Source organism: Clarias gariepinus, chromosome 14, assembly GCF_024256425.1.
Source record: "Clarias gariepinus isolate MV-2021 ecotype Netherlands chromosome 14, CGAR_prim_01v2, whole genome shotgun sequence".
Taxonomy (NCBI): Eukaryota; Metazoa; Chordata; class Actinopteri; order Siluriformes; family Clariidae; genus Clarias; species Clarias gariepinus.
The window spans coordinates 30,237,501-30,258,796 of record NC_071113.1 but is presented as its reverse complement, the minus strand read 5'-3'; the positions used below and the strand labels follow the sequence as shown (position 1 = coordinate 30,258,796).

The 21,296-nt window shown below is 43.0% G+C and overlaps 1 protein-coding gene across 3 annotated transcripts in view; it reads right to left on the bottom strand.

The window, feature by feature from the left end:
* The window catches only part of LOC128541099 (carbohydrate sulfotransferase 15-like), a 59,297-nt gene that overhangs the window by 22,048 nt on the left and 15,953 nt on the right, over positions 1–21,296 (bottom strand). Inside the window, exons 2-5 of one of the 3 annotated variants that reach the window (XM_053511262.1) lie at positions 7,142–7,299; positions 3,274–3,511; positions 2,863–3,183; positions 1,387–1,726 (exon numbers count right to left, since the gene is read on the bottom strand). In XM_053511262.1, coding sequence (XP_053367237.1) covers positions 1,387–1,726; positions 2,863–3,183; positions 3,274–3,345 — 733 coding nt within the window. In that variant the 5' untranslated portion in view covers positions 3,346–3,511; positions 7,142–7,299. Of the gene's footprint in view, positions 1–1,386; positions 1,727–2,862; positions 3,184–3,273; positions 3,512–4,083; positions 4,162–7,141; positions 7,300–21,296 lie in introns of those variants that run through there. The other 2 variants (XM_053511263.1, XM_053511261.1) reach the window with 2 other exon arrangements.

The window sequence follows — 21,296 nt, the reverse complement described above, 5'->3', positions numbered from 1 at the left end:
TGTAGTTACATATTAAAGGCCGGCTGCAGGTGGCGTGTGCGTGTGTGTGTGTGTGTGTGTGTGTGTGTGTGTGTGCGTGTGTGTGTGTGTGTGTGAAACCCTCATTGGTTAGCAATTAGCTGCGAGTTGTGGTGCTGTGAAGAGGTTTGAGTGTTGTGTGGCGATGGATTGAACGCTGCAGGGCCAGATGGCAAATTGCTGTGTGTTTGGACAATTTCCTTTTACACACACACACACACACACACAAATACACACACACACACACACACACACACACACTGTGCTTCTGTCTCACAGCTCTGTTCAATGCAGTTTGTATGTGGTTTATTGATATACAGTAACAGTAATGCAGATGTAATCGAGGACCACAATACGAGGTCACTGGTCTAAGTTTGTGTGTGTGTGTGTGTGTGTGTGTGTGTGTGTGTGTTTGTGTGCGCATGTGTGTAAGAGTTTGTGCAACATGAGAGTGCATGTTTGTGTGTGTTTGTGTGTGCGTAAGTGTGTAAGCGTGTGTGTACAGTTTGTGTGTGTGTAAGCGTGCGCATGTGTGTGTATGTGTGTGTATGTGTGTGTATGTTTGTGTGTGTATGCGTGTGTATGTGTGTGTATGTGTGTATGCGTGTGTATGTGTGTGTATGTGTGTATGCGTGTGTATGTGTGTGTATGCTTGTTTGTATTTGCCTGTGTGTATATATGTGCGTGTGTTTTGTAAGTGTGTGTCTGTGTATGTGTGTGTGCGTGCGTGCATTTGTGTTTGTTTGTGTGTAATAGTGTATGTGTAGGTGTGTGTGTGTGTTTGTGTGTGTAGGTGTGTGTGTGTGTGTGTGTCTTGTCGTGGCAAATTTGCTGTACTATGCCAATTTTCCAAAACATAACCAATAACTACTCAGGCACTGAAATAGCAAAAGAGTTTATTGCAGCCAAAAGTAAATGGACAGCACAAAAGACAAACCGACAAACTGCGAAGCGGTCTATCTTACATCAACACTTACATCATTGTTTGCTCCTCCTTAAGTCAAGAAATCACTTAATATTTATGAGATGTAAGCCAATTTTGCCTAGGTTAGGTTGATGTAGCGCCTCCCAACTGCGTAATCTCTCTTTTTCTTTTTTTCCATATTTATTTAAGTCTGGGCCTAAGAAGTCTTATGCTTTCCCTTTTTTGGAGAAAATTTAGTTTGTTCCTTTTTCTTGACCGGACCACACACCATTGACCTGTGTGTGTGTGTAGGTGTGTGTGGGTGTGTGTGTGTATGTATGTGTGTGTATGTGTGTGTGTGTTTGTGTGTGACAGTGTATGTGTGTGTGTGTTTGTGTGTGTATGTGTGTGTGTGTGTGTGACAGTGTGTGTGTGTGTGTGTGTGTGTGTGTGTGTGCACTAACCGAATCTCTTGCGGGTCCACCAGTGCGGTTCTTTAAGACCACTGAGCCGGATGCCCGGGTGCAGCCGGAGCCGCTCGTACAGGTCGGTGGTGCCGCACTTGGGCTGGCCGATGATGTAGAAGTACGGCAGGCAGCGTATGCGGTAGAGCTTCCCCTCCCGCCGGAACACGTGCTTCCAGAAGCTTCTCCTCAGGATGTGGAAGATGAGGCGGGACTGGCGCGAGTAAGAGGCGTACAGGTTGCTCTGGTACGGGTTCATGCTGGCGTTTCCTGACAGCTGCTCGTACCAACACGGGTTCTTCACATCTGGCAGGAAGTGGCGGGGAATCACAGAGAACATCTGTTCAGGCGAGAGAACCAGACTGTCAGAAAGGTGGAGACGACAACTTCTCTCTCACACACACATAAATATCAAATAAGATCAAACACAGACTAATACACCATACACACCACATATAAATGTGTGTGTGAGAGGGAGAGAGTGTGTGTGTGCGCGGGCGTGTGTGTGTGTGTGTGTCCTGATTAAGCTAGACCCAATTACTCAGAACCTTCTCATCAAACTACATATTGATTACAAACAAGTCATTTCCTCAAGAGCGTCCACTGAGAGACAGAGCGGAGGAGAGGAACGACTGAGAGAGAGGGAATAGAGGGGACAGGAGAAAAGAAGAGAAAAGGAACGCAAAAATAAGAGAAGTGAGGGGGGAAAAGGGGGAGGAAAGGCAGAAGAAAGGAAGAGAAGAGAAAAGTGGGGAAAGAAGAGAAGAGGAGACGAGACGAGAGAACACAAAAGTGAAGCAAAGGACAAAAGAAGATTGAAGAGGACAGGGACGTGGATTAGAGAAAAGAAGAAAAGAGGAATTTAGGGAAAAAGACAAGGAACGGAAGGATGAGAGGAAAATGAGAGACGCCGAAAAAGGAAAAGGAAAGGAAGGAAGAGAGAAACAAAGACACAGAAAAAAATAGGAGTTTTTGCTGCTTTATGGAGAGAAAGAGAGAGAGAGGGAGAGAGAGATGACACACTGCATCAAAACACCATCAGTCACTACTCCTGCAACAACACACTACACACACTCTGCCGTGTTTACACACACACACACACACACACGCGCTTTACTTCTCCTCTGAGAATTTTGTCTCTTGTTAAACAGAACCCCCTCCACATACACACACACACACGCACAGCCGTGTTTACACACACTTTTCACTAAGAATCACTTTTCACTGTGAGAATGTTGCCTCCCCTCGCACACACACACACACACACACACACACACACACACACACACACGAGAAGGAGTGAATGGCTCCATCACGTCTTCCCGAGCTGACAGGAACGTGAAGAAAGAGAAAAGGCTGTTTAAAAGAAAAGAAAATGTTCAGGAAAAGAAAAAAGAGAGAAGAGAAGTACGTCAGGAGAAAGAGATGAGAAGCGTCTGAGATCTTTCGGGCGCAGAGAGAGACGGTGTAGCTCACGTGTGGCTCGCTCTGGACCAGCGCTGCCGGATCCGGTTTCCTCCTGGACTTAAACTCCAGCTTGGACAGGATGCGGTGCAGCACCTGAGCCATATGGGCGGGGTCTTGCGTGGAGGAGAGGTTCGAGAGCAGCGCCCCGTGGTTGAGGGTGTGATAGAGGGGCGAGGGGACGAGGAAGGCTTTCCTCTCACTGCTCAGCACGTACGAGGCCATGACGAGGAAGAGGACGGCCAGGCCGAAGATGAAGCTGTAGACTTTGGAGCGTCTCAGGCAGGAGAGCGTCTGCAGGGTTTCTCTGTGGACCCCAAGGAGAGAGTCCAGCTGGAACACACCGCAGCATGGACACAACTCAACAAACTGAGTCTCAAAGTGTGTGTGTGTGTGTGTGTGTGTGTGTGTGTGTGTGTGTACCTGCACCGGCAGCATCCTCTTGCGATGTTCCTCAGTGCTGAGGAGACTGTAGCCGTGGTGTGTGTGAGCCATGATCACGTTCCTCCTCACACACACGCACACAGCAGATGGAGGAGGAAGAGGAGGAAAGAGAGGAAGATGAGCCGGTGTGCATCTGCTGCTGTATCCATGAGGAACGCTGACAAGACACTGGCGATGCTCCGGTTCTCCTACATCATCTCAGGTGGAACAGGACGACCTAAAATCATAAAACACCTTTTACACTTCTCAAAAGGAGAGGAGAGGAGAGAAGAAGGGAAGACAGTAAAGAAAACGAAAGGACAGGACAGCAGTGGGAAATAACATCAAAGAGCAGGAATGAACAGGACATGTAAGAAAAGAAGAACAGAGGACAGGAGAGGAATGGAGAGGAGAAGAAAAAAAAAGAGAGAACAGGAAAAGTGAAAGGATAGGGAAGGAAAGATGAAAGAGGAAGAGAACTAAGGAGGGGGGAAACAGGGGACAGGAGAGGAAAGAAAAAGAGAGGACAGGTAAAAAGAAGAGAACAGAAGAAGAAGAAAAAAGAAGAGAGGACAGGAAAGGAGAATAGAGGACAAGAGAGGAAAAGCAACAGGCCAACAAAAAAAGAGAAAATAAAGGAATTAGAAGAGAAAAAAACAATTGAGAAAGAAGAGAAGAAAAACTGATACAGGATACACACACACACACACACACATTTATCAGTCTCCTAATACAAAAGTGTGTAAATGTCTTATGGCCAAAGTAACTAAAAGTTCACACCAGATATATAAAAGTTATCTTCGTACTCACTTGTGTGTGGAGACAAACATCAAAGCCGAGGGACTGAGAGCAGAAAACAGCGACACTGAACATGAGAGCTTACAGTGACAATCAGAAGAGGAAGCCCCACCCCCTTTATATAACTATACATAACCCCTCCCCTTTATCTACAATTAAACATGTCCCAAGTCGCATGTCCATGGATGTTTACAGGCACTTACTGCACAAGTCATCGAGCTGGAAAACTGTAAAAACAGTCGTTCCAGTAAACGTATATGAGTCAAAACTGCCTCCAGGTAATTGGGATGTTTTTAACCTTCAACTGGTGCAAAAACGCAACTAAAAGTTCAGGTGGGACTCCTGTAAAGCTCCTGCAGTCACACTGAGCTACCCCGAGGTGATACCCTTCTGATGGACACGACTACAATATTCTACACAACAAGAATTCAGTGGCCTTCTGGTAAACCAGAATGAACATACAGTGTGCATGTACTGTGTATGTGTGTGTGTGTGTGTGTGTGTGTGTGTAAGAGAGAGAAGGGATGAGTCAGTAGATGTTTTATGTGATATATTTCTACAGTTGTGCAATCAGATGACGCTGCATATCTGCCGACTCGGGGGAAAAAAGAACCGCACCATCCTCACCTTGCAAAACACTCGGATCTGATAACAGTTTCAGTGTCAAGTGATAACCGAGGACCACTTGAGGGTGCCTGCGCCCCCTTGAGGTAACACATGTAAAAGCAAGGCATTACTATGAGTGGCTGCGTTCTACCAGACTTCTCATTTTCTCCGAGTCCTGAATGAATCTCACTGCAGTGAAACATGCTCACCATGTGTGAATAGAGATAAGACAGAGGAGAGGAGACAGAGAATGATAATTGTCCCTGTTGATGTTGACCTCAGACGGAGAGCAGATACGGCCACGGGTGGACGGGTTATCGAGACGACGTCGTCTCTCATTTCATTCTCTCAGCACTGCCCGCAGGAACAGTCAGGAACAATCTTCCTGATGCAGGTTTATTATAGTGAGCAGATAACAATCTCTCTCACACACACACACAGAAAGCGAAAGAGGGAGAGAAATAAATATACTGAGAACTGCTCAGGAAATATTGAGCGTTAAATACACATGAATACTAATGAAAGATAATAATTATATTATTTATACCCTAAAAGCCCCTGTACTGTATGTGATCTGTTTCACCCTAAAAAGCCCCAGTATATGACCTGTTCTACCCTAAAAGCCCCAGTATGTGACCTGTCCTACCCTAAAAGCCCCTGTATGTGACCTGTTCTACCCTAAAAGCCCCAGTATGTGACCTGTTCTACCCTAAAAGCCCCAGTATGTGACCTGTTCTACCTTAAAGCCCCTGTATGTGACCTGTTCTACCTTAAAGCCCCTGTATGTGACCTGTCCTACCCTAAAAGCCCCTGTATGTGACCTGTTCTACCCTAAAAGCCCCTGTATGTGACCTGTTCTACCTAAAAGCCCCAGTATGTGACCTGTTCTACCTTAAAGCCCCTGTATGTGACCTGTTCTACCTTAAAGCCCCTGTATGTGACCTGTCCTACCCTAAAAGCCCCTGTATGTGACCTGTTCTACCCTAAAAGCCCCTGTATGTGACCTGTTCTACCTAAAAGCCGCAGTATGTGACCTGTTCTACCCTAAAAGCCCCTGTATGTGACCTGTTCTACCTTAAAGCCCCTGTATGTGACCTGTTCTACCCTAAAAGCCCCTGTATATGACCTCTTCTACCCTAAAAGCCCCTGTGTGTGACCTGTTCTACCCTAAAAGCCGATGTATGTGACCTGTTCTACCCTACAAGCCCCTGTACATGACCTGTCCTACCCTAAAAGCCCCTGTATATGACCTCTTCTACCCTAAAAGCCCCTGTATGTGACCTGTTCTACCTTAAAGCCCCTGTATGTGACCTGTTCTACCTAAAAGCCGCAGTATGTGACCTGTTCTACCCTAAAAGCCCCTGTATGTGACCTGTTCTACCTTAAAGCCCCTGTATGTGACCTGTTCTACCCTAAAAGCCCCTGTACATGACCTGTCCTACCCTAAAAGCCCCTGTATATGACCTCTTCTACCCTAAAAGCCCCTGTATGTGACCTGTTCTACCTTAAAGCCCCTGTATGTGACCTGTTCTACCCTAAAAGCCCCTGTATGTGACCTGTTCTACCTTAAAGCCCCAGTATGTGACCTGTTCTACCCTTAAAGCCCCTGTATACAGTATGACCTGTTCTACCTTAAAGCCCCAGTATGTGACCTGTTCTACCCTAAAAGCCCCTGTATGTGACCTGTTCTACCCTAAAAGCCCCTGTACATGACCTGTTCTACCCTAAAAGCCCCTGTACAATATATAACCTGCTCGGTATTAAAAGTTCCTGTATGTGGCCATAATATATAATTTCTTATGATCCCATGACTTCTGTACATGTGTAAAAATGTTTCAAAGCAATTCCTTAGAATAGATTTGAGTGCTAATGACCGAAGGGACTGACACTTCTCAGCTGTTGAAACAGGAAACACACACACACACACACACACACACAGTACTGTAGTAAGATGATAGAGCAGTCTCTTTATGATCATGAGGGGACGATGACTCACAGCTCAGAGGAAAACTTTTCAAAGTGAAACTAGAAGCTGTTTCTCATGATTTAACCAAATATAAAGCAGGTGTTTCTGCACTTTGAACATTTCTGCACCATTTGGAGATGGTGCCCTATAAATAGCTGAAGTTTTGTATACTGAAACCCACGGAGATGTATGTTCCCTCTGTGTGTATGTTTCGTCCTTACAGTAATAATAATAATAATATGAAGAAGAAGAAGAAGATCACTGGACTCCAGATCACTGATCTCATTTCTGATGCATGAAATTACTGTTATCTGTTTACTTGGCACTTCAGTGGGATTGACCGACACAGAAGCCACACTTCCTTCACTCAGAATGTGACACAGAGGTCAGACCTCCTTAAAAAACAGGCCTTTTCCTACAGTATGACTAATGCCATAATCCACAGTACTCTGCAAATTCAACCTTCAACATTGAAAAGGCAAAGGAAGAGTCATTCACCTCCAAATTCCAGGTCTGATATGAACATCACAACAACGCGGCGGCAGATATCTCCATACAACACCATGTTTAGGAGAGTCGACCCCCAGTATACATCATTTCACAACACTGATAGCAGCATGAGACAGGAACGTTATTGAGCATGATGATGGGTTGTGCTGCAATACACACGCACACACACACACACACACACACACACACACACAGATCATTTAATGTTTTAATTTGTGTGAAAATGAGTTTATCGATCTGAGAAACACTGAGATGAAGTGTACGGTTCACAGGTAGCGTTATGGCTTAATGAACACCACGAGGTCCTTCTTCTTCGTCTTCTACTTCCTCTTCTTGATCTAAACGAGTCTAATTGAAGCACACTTTTCTCTGCTTTGAGCAAAATTAAAAACTGTGGAAGGATGGAATCTGAATGTTTTGTGGGTTTTTTTTTTTTTTCTCTCCACAGCAAAACTTTGTTCTTGTTTCTCGTTCCAGAGCAGCGCACACGTCTCCGGTTGCTCCACAAACCTGCCAGCCTTGTAACTGAGCTCAGACGTGGATCCTCGGTGAAGAGCGTTGTTATTTGTTGGCTGTGTGAGCAGCGCTCCAGACATACTCTGGGACACGGGGACCGTCTGTCCTACTTCCACGCTCCTCCGGTGCTCTGAGTTAACACACTCAGTTAATGAGAAAACTGTCAGGGTTTCCTGTATGTATGTGTGTGTACTTTTTGTTCCTTTATGAAGTACGCAAAGAGCATCCTTCAGCAGGACAACAGGACACAAAGGAGCCAGTGTGTCGAAATGAAACACAGCCGTACGCTCGGGGTTCATTAATCAGCATGGGCTCAGGAGTGCTAATGAGCCACACTATTGAGCTTTGCTGAACTCTCAGCTTAGACTTTGTTCTTCCTGTGGCTCGAAGGCTCCAGCTAAGCGCTAGCAGTTTATGCTAGACATTCAATATGCAACGGGGTGTCTCACTGGACTTGTGTTTAGGAAAACCAGAGTGTCTCCGAGGCCTAAAATGAAAAAAAAAACTCTCTTTAGCCAAAGTAAAAAAAAAAAAAAAACAAAGAAAAGCATTATCTTGACATGAAATTGAGCTTTACCATGTAAGTAGTGTGTATTGTGCGGTGTGTTTCACTGACAGATTGCTGCTCAGTGTGTTCCTCCTACTGAAAGGTAGATTAATCCAGTTCACACAGTGAGACGCTCTCACATGGGGTTACACCCTGAGAAACCTGTCACTGCAATAAAACAACATGCAACAGCAGCGTACAGTCACAGCCAGGTACAGCGTCGCTTCTGCAGCTCAGTGTTTCTGTGTGGGAGCTGTGTGGGAAATACTGCCGTGAAGAACGCGATAAAGTGCGCAGAATCAAACCGGACAGATCGTCAACCCGACGCATGAAATATAATTAAAACGCAATCAAAATAATACAATTCACACCTTTTTCCAATTAATCTTATGACATCATCACATCGCCCTAAACTGTAACAGAAACAGAAGCCACGCCTCCTTTATTATAACAGACAGAAACCACACCCACCTTACTATAACAGACGCAGAAGCCACACCTCCTTCACTATAAGAGATGCAGGAGCCACGCCTCCTTCACTGTAATGGACAAAGAAGACACGCCTCCTCTACTGTAAAAGACAGAGGCCACGCCTACCTTACTATAACAGATGCAGAAGCCACACCTTCTGCACTGTAATAAAAACAGGCCACGCCTCTTTCGCGGTAATAGAAAAGCCACGCCTCCTGCACTATAACACACAGAAGCCACACCTCCTTTACTGTAACAGACAGAAGCCACACCTCCTGCACTATAACAGACAGAAGACACGCCTTCTTTACTATAACAGACAGAAGACACGCCTTCTTTACTATAACAGACAGAAGCCACACCTCCTTTACTGTAACAGACAGAAGCCACACCTCCTGCACTATAACAGACAGAAGACACGCCTTCTTTACTATAACAGACACAGAATTACACCTCCTGCACTGTAATAGAAACAGGCCACACCTCTTTCGCGGTGATAGAGAAGCCACGGCCCTTTATCTGTAACAGACACAGAAGCCACGCCTACTTCATGGCAACATACACAGAAGCCACGCCTCCTTCATGGTAACAGACACAGAAGCCACGCCTTATTGACTGTAGTTTAAACACAAGACACACCCTTGTCATTTTGTCCATCAGTAATAATGATGATGATGATGATGATGATGATGATAAACAGCTCCTGCAGTGTTGCCTGTACTGAGCCCTGCTGTTGATAGGAAGGACTCTTTGTGATTATCATCCAGTGTCCTGTCCTCTACCGCCTCCCTCTATAGTATATGTTCTTCCTTCACTCTCTGTTTTGTCCTCCATCCCATCTCTCTCTCTCTCTCTCTCTCTCTCTCTCGCTGTAATTTGTAGCTTGTTAGCTCTTCTGACTCGTTAGCGTGTCTCCAAGACGTGCCTCATTAAAGAAGCAAGGTTACACTGGGATAAACACATAAGCATGCAGGACGCCTGCACACACACTTGTTTTTTTTCTGTCCTTAGGACGACCTCCCACTGACCTTCCACTCCGATTACTGCGGCTCATTAATGCTACACCCACACCTTGCAATAAAACTAAAGATGAGAGAAGAGCTGTGATGGTGCAAATAAATAATGAAGTAGGTGACGTGAGTAGCATGTTTATGGGCTACATCAAGAATTAATAAATACAAAAGAACAGTGGGCATTGAATAATAATAATAATAATAATAATAATAATAATGAAATAAATTAACTTGGTGCACTGCTGTATTCTACTGAAAAACAAGTGATACTTCAGCATTAGCCGTGTTCAGTGAGGGAGTTCCCAAATCCAAACCAAACAAGAAAAAGCTTTCAGAAAGACAAACACACCTATAGAGACTAAACCCATAAAAACTCAGACTACAGTGTGTCATGGAAAAGCGAACTGCACCTGATAAATGGCCACCTCAGTCTGAGCTTTGCCTACATTCGTAAATATAAACAGGGCATGTTTGTGTGAATGGTTTACAGATTGGTCAGCCCATGCGTCAACTTTACCATGGAAAGAAAGTTATGAGTGTGTGTATTTACATCCATTCATTTCATTTTATAGTCAGTGGCATGATTTCTCCATCAGATATGCAGCATCTGATTCGGATCTTTAAACATTGGACAGCTCCGGTGACGCGCCAGGGAGAGGGATGTGTTTACAACTGTTACACCTAGCAGGAACAAGAACGTACTTATTCGTCCTTCAAAAAAAAACATCCTTCAGAAAAGGGTGGGCAGATTTTGTTCAGATCAGGAAAGATTGGAATGAATTCCTTTAGGAGCAAGTGGATTCGAGGAGAACTTCTTCAGGAGCTTCGCCTGAATTACTTCAGGAGTTTTTTTATTATTATTATTATTATTATTATTGGAATTAGTCAAAATCCCTTCAGGAGTAAGTGGAATTAAATTAATAATAATTTATCAGTGAGTGGGAATGAGGATTGGGATTAATCAGAATTAATGGGATTAACAGGATTAATCAGAGTTTTTTATTGGGGTTAATTTGGGAACTTTAGGATTGGTAAGTTTTTATTTAGTATCTGTAGAATTGGTTGGAATTTCAGGGGCAGGGGGCAAACCTTCAGGGGCAAGGGGGATTGATTTAAAAAAACTTCAGTAGTTTGGGATCAATAAGGATTAATCCTTAACGAGCTCTAAGATAACGAGCTTTGAAATTGGTGAGAATTCCTTCATGAAGTTTGGGACTGGCGAGAACTTCATCAGAACATTTGTAATGACTGAGGGTTCTTTTAAAAGCCTAAAGATTGGTCAGAATTCCTTCTGAAGCTTTGGTCAATTAGTCAAGCTTTGAGTTTAGTGATTTGGTAAGAATTCATTCAGCAGCAAATGCATTCATTAGCATTCCTTCAAGAGTAGGTAAAAGTAGTCCAGATTTCCCTGGGGGGTGGGGGGAGGAACGGTCGGAGAACATTCAGGGAAATATGAGGTTAACCTCATTAATAAACATTTAACTTCTGAGACATACAGTACGTAAAAGCGTATTTCACATCTGTATCTCATGATCCCTTTCAGGATGAAACGATAAACCAGCAGTCAAGGACAGAAATAAGGACACGTCCGTCTGATAGAGATTTCCCTTTTTTCCTTCTCAACACACTGGGCAGAATTCTTTGGAAACTGGGGCAGATTACTCAAAAGTAGATGGAATTGGTCAACAAGAGTGAGCGGAGTCGGGGGGGTGTACAGTTCTCCATCATTACACTCTACAAACAAAAATGTGATCTAAACACAATAACACTCAATTTTAACAAAAGGAAAGGACTTTTCCCAGCATGGTCTCATGCAGCTGGCGATGAAATCAGCTTCCAGTCAAAATCACATCAAGCTCCTCTCATTGCCCTCTGCCATCATATGTTGGCTCTCAAACCACTCTTTCCGTGTGACATGAAGAAACAGCAGTAGGTCAATAACATGGTCATGGAATGCACGTTTGCACACGACAGGGTGGCACGTCATATGCGACACACTGCTCAACTCCCCATATCTGGAAATATTTTCTACACTGCACCATCTTACAGTATATTATTACATTAGATCTATTTTTAGTCTTGTGTTTATTGCATTCTGTTGCAGCGTACAAACTTATTTTGCCCCACACACTCATCTACTTCTACATGAGTTGTTCTTCATCGAGGTTTTTACGGTGGTGTGCTAAAAGGTAGCTGGTGAATAATTAAACAGGGGAGAAGAAGCGAGCAAGCTCTCACACTCCATCCCAAACTCCTGGAAGGATTAAACGATCTACAGGAAGGAAGGAGACTGACAGGAGTACGAGATCATCTCTGAAATTTATGAATCTGCAGCGTAGTGCAATGTTCGAAAGGTTTATTTCTAGGCAGGGAACTACAGCGTGTCACAAACAGAGGGGAACGCATTTCAGAAAAAAACATAAATGAATAGGTTGTAGTCGTCCATAATTATGAGATACTTTGATAATGCAAAAAAAGTTGTGCAAGAAAAAGACATGTGTAACCATTGATAGGGTGACAAGATTTACAGAAAGAGTCTCTGGTGTCGGTGCTTCGTAAACATCAGAGGCGAAGCAGTAACTTGTACGTAACGTAACAACCTGCAACTCTTTTTTTCCAAGAAAAAGAACAAAGAGAGGCTGCTGAGGGAACGACTGCTGCAAGTTAGAACAGGAGCTTGTTTGTAAATGTTATTATAAATGACTAAACTATAATCATGACATCATCATTAAGGTTGTCAATCATACACAGACTGTCGATTCAGTTCGATTTTTGTGCCTTGCAATTTACACTTCGAGTCAGTTGCACCGTCTCGTCTTAACAACCATGACGTTTTGGACTCGTCTTGACCAGGTCTACATGCCGAAATGCAGTAAAAGGCCATGAGCGTTAACGCCCCCGAATGGCGCAGTGGTAACGTGCTCACCATATCATCCAGACATCGCTAGTTCGATTCCCAGGTGATGCTGTTGCCTTTCGCAGCCAAGGGCCTAAAGAGATCTGATCCAATTACATCCAATTATGTGCGTCTATGAGCTCAAGCAAGTGGGAGGAGCTGATAGCGCTGTCCTCCGAGTGTGTTACGTCAGCCACAACAGTTGGAAAAGATGCGGTTCGGAGGAAACACGTGATAGTCTTCATCTGTCCTGAATGAGTAGTTAAAGTAGCCTTAATGTGAAAGCCACCTAGTGACCCTGCTGGAATTGGATATGACTAAAATTAGGGGGAAAATTTGGTAAAAAAAAAATATATGAGTTAACGAGCAAGTAAACAGGTGTACGTAAATGTATATAAATGTTTCCGAGAACTGAAATAACTTAAAAATAGCTTGTATATTTTTTGCCTGTATCCTTTCCTGTATTAATGAGGACCGTTCCCCGCTAATATTTTTTAAAAATATTTTTAACAAACCATCTTTGACAAATTTGATCAAAAGTAAACACTGAGCTAAAGTAATTATATTGACCAGTTATTCCACGTTGACTCTCTAAAGCAGCGATCCTGCCCACATTTTTTAATCAGATTTGGGTGTCAGCTAGAAAGAAAACTAATTCTGTTTTGTGGGGGAAAAAAAACCTAAATCCCAGGAAAGAGGCTACTAAGCCATCGTCTTTTCATAGCAACGAGCATTTGACCCGTGAGAGCACTTATCTCACCGTGCGGAGCTTGATGTGGAATTGAACCCTCTTATGCGTTTCAGCCTGGTTTACCGTTTTTATTAGAAACCCTGACATTTCTGACACGTCTATAAAAGCTTACAGCATTTTTTTATCCAACAAGATGAAATGTCGAGCTGAGCCGAGAGAGATCCATCTGGTGAGGGTTTTCTCCCCTTTTTCTCTTAGCAAATTAGTGACGATTGCTCAACTATAAAGCAAATAAATCTATAAATAACGAAGTGCGAAAAGCTGAATGATCCGTTTTCGTCCTTTAATCTCAAGCTATCGTAAAAACTGTACGAGTCATATTTAAATGTGTTTTTGCTCGAAGCTACTCCCTCTTCTTTATCACTCGCTGCCCTTTTTTTAATTAGTTAGCATTAACGCGAAACGCTTCAAAACAGCCGCAGAAGGTTACAGCGTTTGATTTAAATTAAAAACACAGCCGAGGAAATTCAATTATTTCTAAGGGAAAGCAGATAAAATGGAGACAGTGGGTTTTGCAGCTTGGATGAGAACAGACAGGGGAAAAACAAAGGGCAAGGTTACTGAATCATCAGCGTAAAAGGTCTCCGTGTACTTCCTGTCCAAATGTTTCTCGTGTGCAAACGGATGCTACGTGACCAAAGGCGCGACCGTTAGAAATCCATTTATTAACCTCAAGATGGAGGACTCTGATTCTGCATTCGATTACACAGAACCTTAGAAGTTTTAACTTCAACAAAACGCATTTCACCTGGGAATTTCTGCTCGGTGTTCCAGTAAACTACATCGAGCCAGCCTGACCGCTCATGCCATCAAATGGTATAAACCATCAATTCCATACTGAAAATCATCGTCATAAGTTTATAGCAATTTTTACTTCAAATCAAATGAACATAGTCTTGTTACTAGGCTGGTAAATCTGTTATAAACTCAGGATCACTAATGTTAGCCAGGTAGTACGAAGGCCAGGGGTAGCTCAGTGGTTAAGGCATTGGACTACGGTTCGGTTTTTCTCCTGATCACATGATAGCTAATACCCGAGATGGTGAAGTTAATCATTAGATTTGACCGAGACACCTAATTTGCAGATTTAGAGGAAAGCGCTATCCGCCCTTTTGTGCATACATGAGCTCACAGACGGACATGATGCCCTGGTGTCACTTTAATCGACATCTCTCCTGATCTCATTAATATTTTCAACTCATATGTCGGAACAGCGCCACCTGCAGGAATGGAGCACTCTGCAAACCGCAGAATTATTCTAAACTCGTAAATGTAGTTTTATCTCTGTGATAGAAAACTCACCGACGCCGTCTGAGATCTGCTGAGGCGTAAAGATGATTTCACAACAACACAAACCAAATACAACTGAGAAACAGCAGGAGATTAAACAGCATTCCTTTTTTCATTACACACACAAACACACACACACACACACACACACACATACACTATTCGGACAGTGAGAGGAAATAAATAGTGAGAGAGTAATAAAGCTGGTTATTAGGAGAGTCAATGACCCAGAAGTGGAGTTTGGCAACAGCATCTGTAAATCTTTTATGGTTAATGACAGTGTGTGCACACACACACACACACACACACACACATACACACACTTTGTGAGACCTCTGGGACGCATGTTAACTTTTTAAAGAAACAGTAAAATATGGGACCTTCAAAGAGCCAATTTTCGGAGAACTGCGGCTCACAGCCGACCACATACAGTGGCGACGGAAAGTTTTCAGACACTTTCAAGTTTTCCACATTATGATTATTGATTCCAGACTTTTATTTAAAGATTATTTAGATAACGTTACTAAGATGGCCTTTTTTATCTAAAAAAAAAAAAAAAGTTTCCCGAGATAAAGAATATACCGTTGCTACATTGCAGAAAAAAGTGTTTCATGTTTTTGTAACACCTTACTGTCTAGATGTTCCACTAGATGCATAAACAAGCTCCAGTTAGTCCAGAATGCAGCAGCGAGAGTCCTCACTGGAACCAGAAGATACAAGCACATCACCCCTATCTAATAATTCTGCGGTTCTGCATTGGCTTTAAGGGAAATTTCAAATTGATTTTAAAATACTGATATTGATTTTACTAAAATACTTAAACTATAATGCACGATAAAGGCTCACGCCACAGTACCTCTTACTCCTACTGTGACCATCAGGTGCACGCTGCTTGTTGGTACCTACTGTAGTATTATAAAAACTACTAGCTTTGCTGTGTTTAAACCTTTGGTTTTAATAAGGTGAATCGTAATAAAATCGTTCAATCTTTGGGTCATCAGACCAGAGCATTTTGGTTCTCCAGCCATTCATCAGGTGCTTTTTTTGGTAAACTCCCAGCCAAGCAGTAAGGAATGACTTCTGTCTGACAGCTCGACCATATCGGCCTGAGTGCTAGAGTGCCGCAGTGATATCTTTCCTTCTGTAAGGTTTTTCCATCTCTACAGGATCTCATTCATAGTGACCATCGGGTTCCTGGGTAGCCGTCGTCCCAAAGCTATTCGTCCTTGATTAGTCAATTTGTTTGAGCGTTCAGATCTAGGAAGACTGGTGGTTCTTCCATTTACATCTCTTCCATTTGAGAATGATGGAGGCTACAGTACAGTACATTGGGTGCAGGTCTGGTGGACAGGTGGACTCCAGTCAAGTTGTTGAAGAATCTAAAGTATCACTGATAGGCGCAGAATGCAAGTGTGCAAGTGGGTCATATCAATACTTAATGGGATCTAACGGGAAAATGGATTTGAAGCTATTTTAAGATGAGTGTGAAACATTTTTCACAAAATGTGCAAACTTTCCCGTAAGATGTGACAAATAATTCGACATTCAGATATTTGTATAGGTATTTGGAATGAAGGAGGGCACTGAACAGACACACACACACTCAGTGTAAAATGTAATGAATGGTACATTCTGCTTGAGCATTCCTGAATCAGGCTGAGCTCATGAGCTCTCACCTCCCTCTGTCCTTTCTTTAGCCATTCCTCAACAGGCTTTTCCACAGCACTCGAGGCTGCCAGGAACACACAGGAAACCTCCTGTATCTAAACCAAACAGGTTATTATCTCTCCTCACTTACAATCTGTGCTTTCATTAGCAGTATTAGAAAGATGAGGAGTTCCTCTAAAGGGAAAGGGGTCAGGGGTGTGTGGAGTGGAATAACTGTAAGGCAGAACATGACGCATTTCACAGGAAGCCTCTCAGACATAATGTATCATTACTCACATGATGATGATGATGATGATGATGATGATGGAGAATTAGCTAAAAGTAGCAAGTTTTCTTTAAAAAAAAAAAAACAATTCAGGGGGAAAGGAGATGTGAGAAAAGGGCGGAACAGAAAAAATATGCAGACGATGTTATACCAGAAATCTGTTACACAACACGCAACAGTCATCTATACAAGTGTGTGTGTGGGGGGGGGGATAACGGTCTTGGAGACTTAAAACGCTCCAAATTACTGCGTGGGCGGGGCTAAAAGATCTTATACCTAAGATTTAAATTGCATATACATTTTTGTCAACATGGATTTATTCTGCTATTTTATAAAGACGTGGATATGAGCAGTGTTTCTACCACTCTAAATATATGTAGTCAGATTTTTTTAACTACTAAATTACTTTTATGTCATTTTTTTTTCAATTTTGGATATTTTTTTTTTTTATTCTATGAAAACCTTTATTGTTATTATTAAAACTATTGTATCTTAAGCTCAGAGAATCTCTATAGTGGGGCCTCCGAGTGGCGCAGCGGTAAAGTGCTCGCCCTATTATCAGGAGATCGCGAGTTTGATTCCCGGGTGATGCTGTATGGGGGGTACGTAGTGCGTCCACATTAATCACGGCTCTACAACCAATCAGGGGCGTCTGTGAGCTCACGCAAGCGTAAGGAGCCGGGAGCGCTGTCCTCGTGTGTTACGCCGCCCCCAACAGTGCGTGAGCGAGCAGTTAGAAAAAGATGCGGTCGGTTGGCGTCACATGGTTCGGAGGAAAGATGTGATCGTCTACCCTAACTATGTGATATGTGATACCCTCCTGACTGAGTAGCCTTAATGTGTGAGCCCCGTAGTGACGGGCAGGAACTGGAAACGACTAAATCAGGGGGAAATCCCCAAATAATAATAATAATAATAATAAAAAAAGAGAGGTTCTCTATAGCGAGCTGTCAGGTAAATGTCCCGTGATTTATTCACTAATCAGACAAATGTTAACGCATCACAAAATATAAGAACCAATCAGCTGACATTATGCAAATGAGGTCTACATACTGTGGCACCAGTTTACTAGGTGAAAAGGGGCGCGCGTGTTCTGTAAGTGGAGTTTCTCATTTCCATAATCATATTCAGTGTCTGTTTTATCTAGGAAAATGTTTTATTCAAACCAGAATATTTTGAAGTTTGAAAAAAAATAAAAAATCAGTTCTTGAATCAAAATCTCTCCCTGTACATCAGATTCTCTCAGAAACGCTGGTGTGAACTTCATTACTCAGACTTCAGCTGCTGAATCAAACGTTTCTCCTGCGTGTCTCCTTCTGTCTTTCCTCACGGCCTCTACAGATGCTCAAAGGCAGAAAATATAAAACATATAACATATATGTTTTTATTTTATATAGACATATAAATAAAATAAAAATCCACGATTGCAAAACAAACTCAGCAGACAGGGCTCATCTGCTGTGTGTGAATGGATCTGAACATTCCAGCAGAGAAAAGGAGATGTTTGTTTTCAGTCAATTAAGGACAGAAGAAATGATCCGGCGCAGGAAACGGGCCGTCACAGACGCCTGGTCTGATCCCACAACCACGCCGGCACTGCGTCTGCTGCATCTACTCTCTTCTTATATACTCATATACTGCTTCTGACAAGAATAAGAAAACGGTGTGTGTGTGTGTGTGTGTGTGTGTGTGTGTGATTTTCAGGAGGCAAAGCACTCTGACACTCATCTCTGAAATGTTTGGCCTGTATAAAGGCTTGGTCTTTGACTTTCTCCAGACACGAGCTACAGCAGGTCCGGGTTAAAAGAAAAGGAATGAGCTTGAGGTTTTCACTTGTAGCGGTAAAAAAGACAGACGCGTAAATGCTAAACAGAAAATGATTAGTAAATACTAGTCAGAGGTGAATAAACGCTAGATACAGGAGGGCTAACACTAGTCAGATAAAGTTACTGCTAGTCAGAAGAGAGTAAACGATAGTCAAAGGTGGGTGAAAGTTATTTTAGAAATTTGGGAGGTGTGTACTGTACACGCCACTTTCTTGCACTGAGCCTCCACTACACCCCTGTACTTGGTACCAGAATACAAGCTCAGTAAAATGAACAAAACCCGACCAACTTGTTTTGAGGACGTTTTACAACGCTGCTTCTTAAAAAGAACAGAGCAGGTTCTATGGAATCTTTACGTCTTTAAGAACAGCTTGTATATTAGGGATCTGCTGGATCTCTTTGTTCTTCTTTCAAGTTCTATAGAATTTGTTTCTAACTTTTAAAGCAGGAAAGCATCACCTTTAACACTGGAGACTCCTTCCAGTATTATTACATAAAAAGACTTCTTACTATTTAAACCGTTTAAAAAAAAAGGGAAACATGATGAAGCCGTTACTATAGAAAATATATCAAAGTGATCAGAAATTTGAATTAGATAAATTATTGTATGAAGATAAACATCAACAAACAAGCATCCCTGAGGCCGTGAAACAGAATACACTCCCCGCTGGTCTCTTGGGGGAATCCATGCTACTGGCCTTCCAGCTGTGTGTGTGTGTGTGTGTGTGTGTGTGTATGCACAATGATGCACAATGCTGTAAAATGGTGCTGTTTTTTTTCTTTTTTCATCCAAACTGAGACAAATAATCAGAGGGATAAAAAAAAATATATATAATAATAATAATAAAAAACATCACGCTGCGACAAAATTCCAAACAAAGACATTCTGTCTGAAAGATACGCCTAAGAAAAACTCACACCTGCTGCAGAGTGTGATTTAAAATCGAAGCAAGTCTAAATTTCCCTACATCTTCCTACGGTGTGTGAACGAGCAGTTCGGGAAAATACGCTCGGCTGGTGTCATGTGATACTGTAGCCTTCGCCCTCCCTGGCTGGTGGTTGTAGCATTGATGGGAAGGTAATGACTACGACTATATTGGGGGGAGAAATTGGGGCGAATGGAGGTCAGTTGATGCTAAAATCGACCGGTTGGCAATTATACACTAATGAGAAATTAAATCAAATTAATAATTTACACCTGAAGTAATTGACATAATGAGGTTTTAACAAAGCGAAAACAAAAATCTATCGAGTTTATTAGTCAAGGTCACACAACAGAGCCCCGGCTACGAACCGATAAAAGTGAACAAGGTCTATAAACTGTTGAAGGAGTCCTGAAAGTCGGCACACACTTCTTGCATCATCTCTCTCTCTCTCTCTCACACACACTAGCATGAAGTGAAAGAGTGTGAGAGAAAGAGTAATAAAGCTAATCATTAGGAGAGTCAATGATCCAGAAGCCGAGTTCAACAACAGCATCCCTGCATTTTCCACGTGTCCTTCCTGTCCCTCACACCCACCTACACGCGTCCACACATACTGTACAATACACACAATGGATGAGTATATCCGCTAGTAAGGACGTGCACAGACGTCGTTTAATTGTTTCTAAACAATTTACATGTTACGTGTCAGGGTTTGCGTATGCCTTTCCAGATCAGCGGCGCATTGGATCGGTCAGAGGATGCACTGAACGCAGGGTCAATCCAGGATGTTAATCCCTAAATCATTATTTGGTGTGAACCTTCTGGTCAGTAACACCCACCTCGGAGCTCTGCCTCCGCTCCCGGTTTACAAAAGTCATTCGAATTGATCTGCTTAATTAAACACAGCAGCGTGAAGTTAAGACCAAGAATGTGTTCTTTTGGCAGATTACGAACTCCGAAAAATAAACACATGAGGAGAAAATGTGTGGGAGAGGATGTAATGTCATTTATTCTAACTAAAGAAGTATGTGCGCGCACGTGTGTGTGTGTACATTGGGGATGCTAAGAAGTCTCTGATATATTATTGTTTCAGCATGCTAATACTGACTATACTTTCATCTGTAAGTGTTGCGGTAATAATAACGAGCCACAGAAATCAGCAGTTCTCAAAACACACCATCGGCGCCGCTTCGTCGCAGCGAGCCAGCCAAGATGTAGAGACCCAGTTCCCCCACCGAAATGCATATCTTCCTCACTACCTCACTACGATGATGCCCACCACTACCTAAACTAACTGGTAATGACAATATCAAACCTTATCTTTACTTATCCCTCAGTATATCGCCATTACAGAGAGCTGGACTAGGCACACGTGCTGGAACCTCCGCTGTCAGGAGACCCACATCTCACAGAATATGCCCTACCACTGGCTTAAGCGAAGTTCTATGAGACAGTCAAGGCAGAGTGTCCTGGCACAGAGTGTCGCCTCTGAATCACTGCAGAAAAATTCCCTAAGTGGTCATTCAAGCCAACAGCCACTGTACGCCAGCAAATGGACTCCCTAATGCGAGTAGCAAAGGGGTTGCTCGAGCTGGAACGCCTGTCAGTGGAGCAAATGGTAAAGAGAATAACCATGGAAAATTTCCCCAGAGTGCTAGCCAAGGTGGAACACAAGGCCGTGAGTGCCTGAGTGCTGGCCCCCTGAGAAAGACTGTAGAAGCACTTGGAAGAACCGAGTAGAGGAATGAAGGGAACCCAGGGAACAAATCTGGCTATGTCACTGCCTGTATACAATGACTGAAAGGGTGGGCCCAAGAAATACTGCCTGCACCAGCCTGGTACGTGCAAAGGCGAAAATGTTTACCACATTAATCTAATTTAAAATGGATTGAGCAGGTTCCCTGGCCAAGTGAGAAAAACTGTCAGTCATCCAGCAACTAGACTTGAGTGACCAGTTTGTGTTCAGCTGAGCCT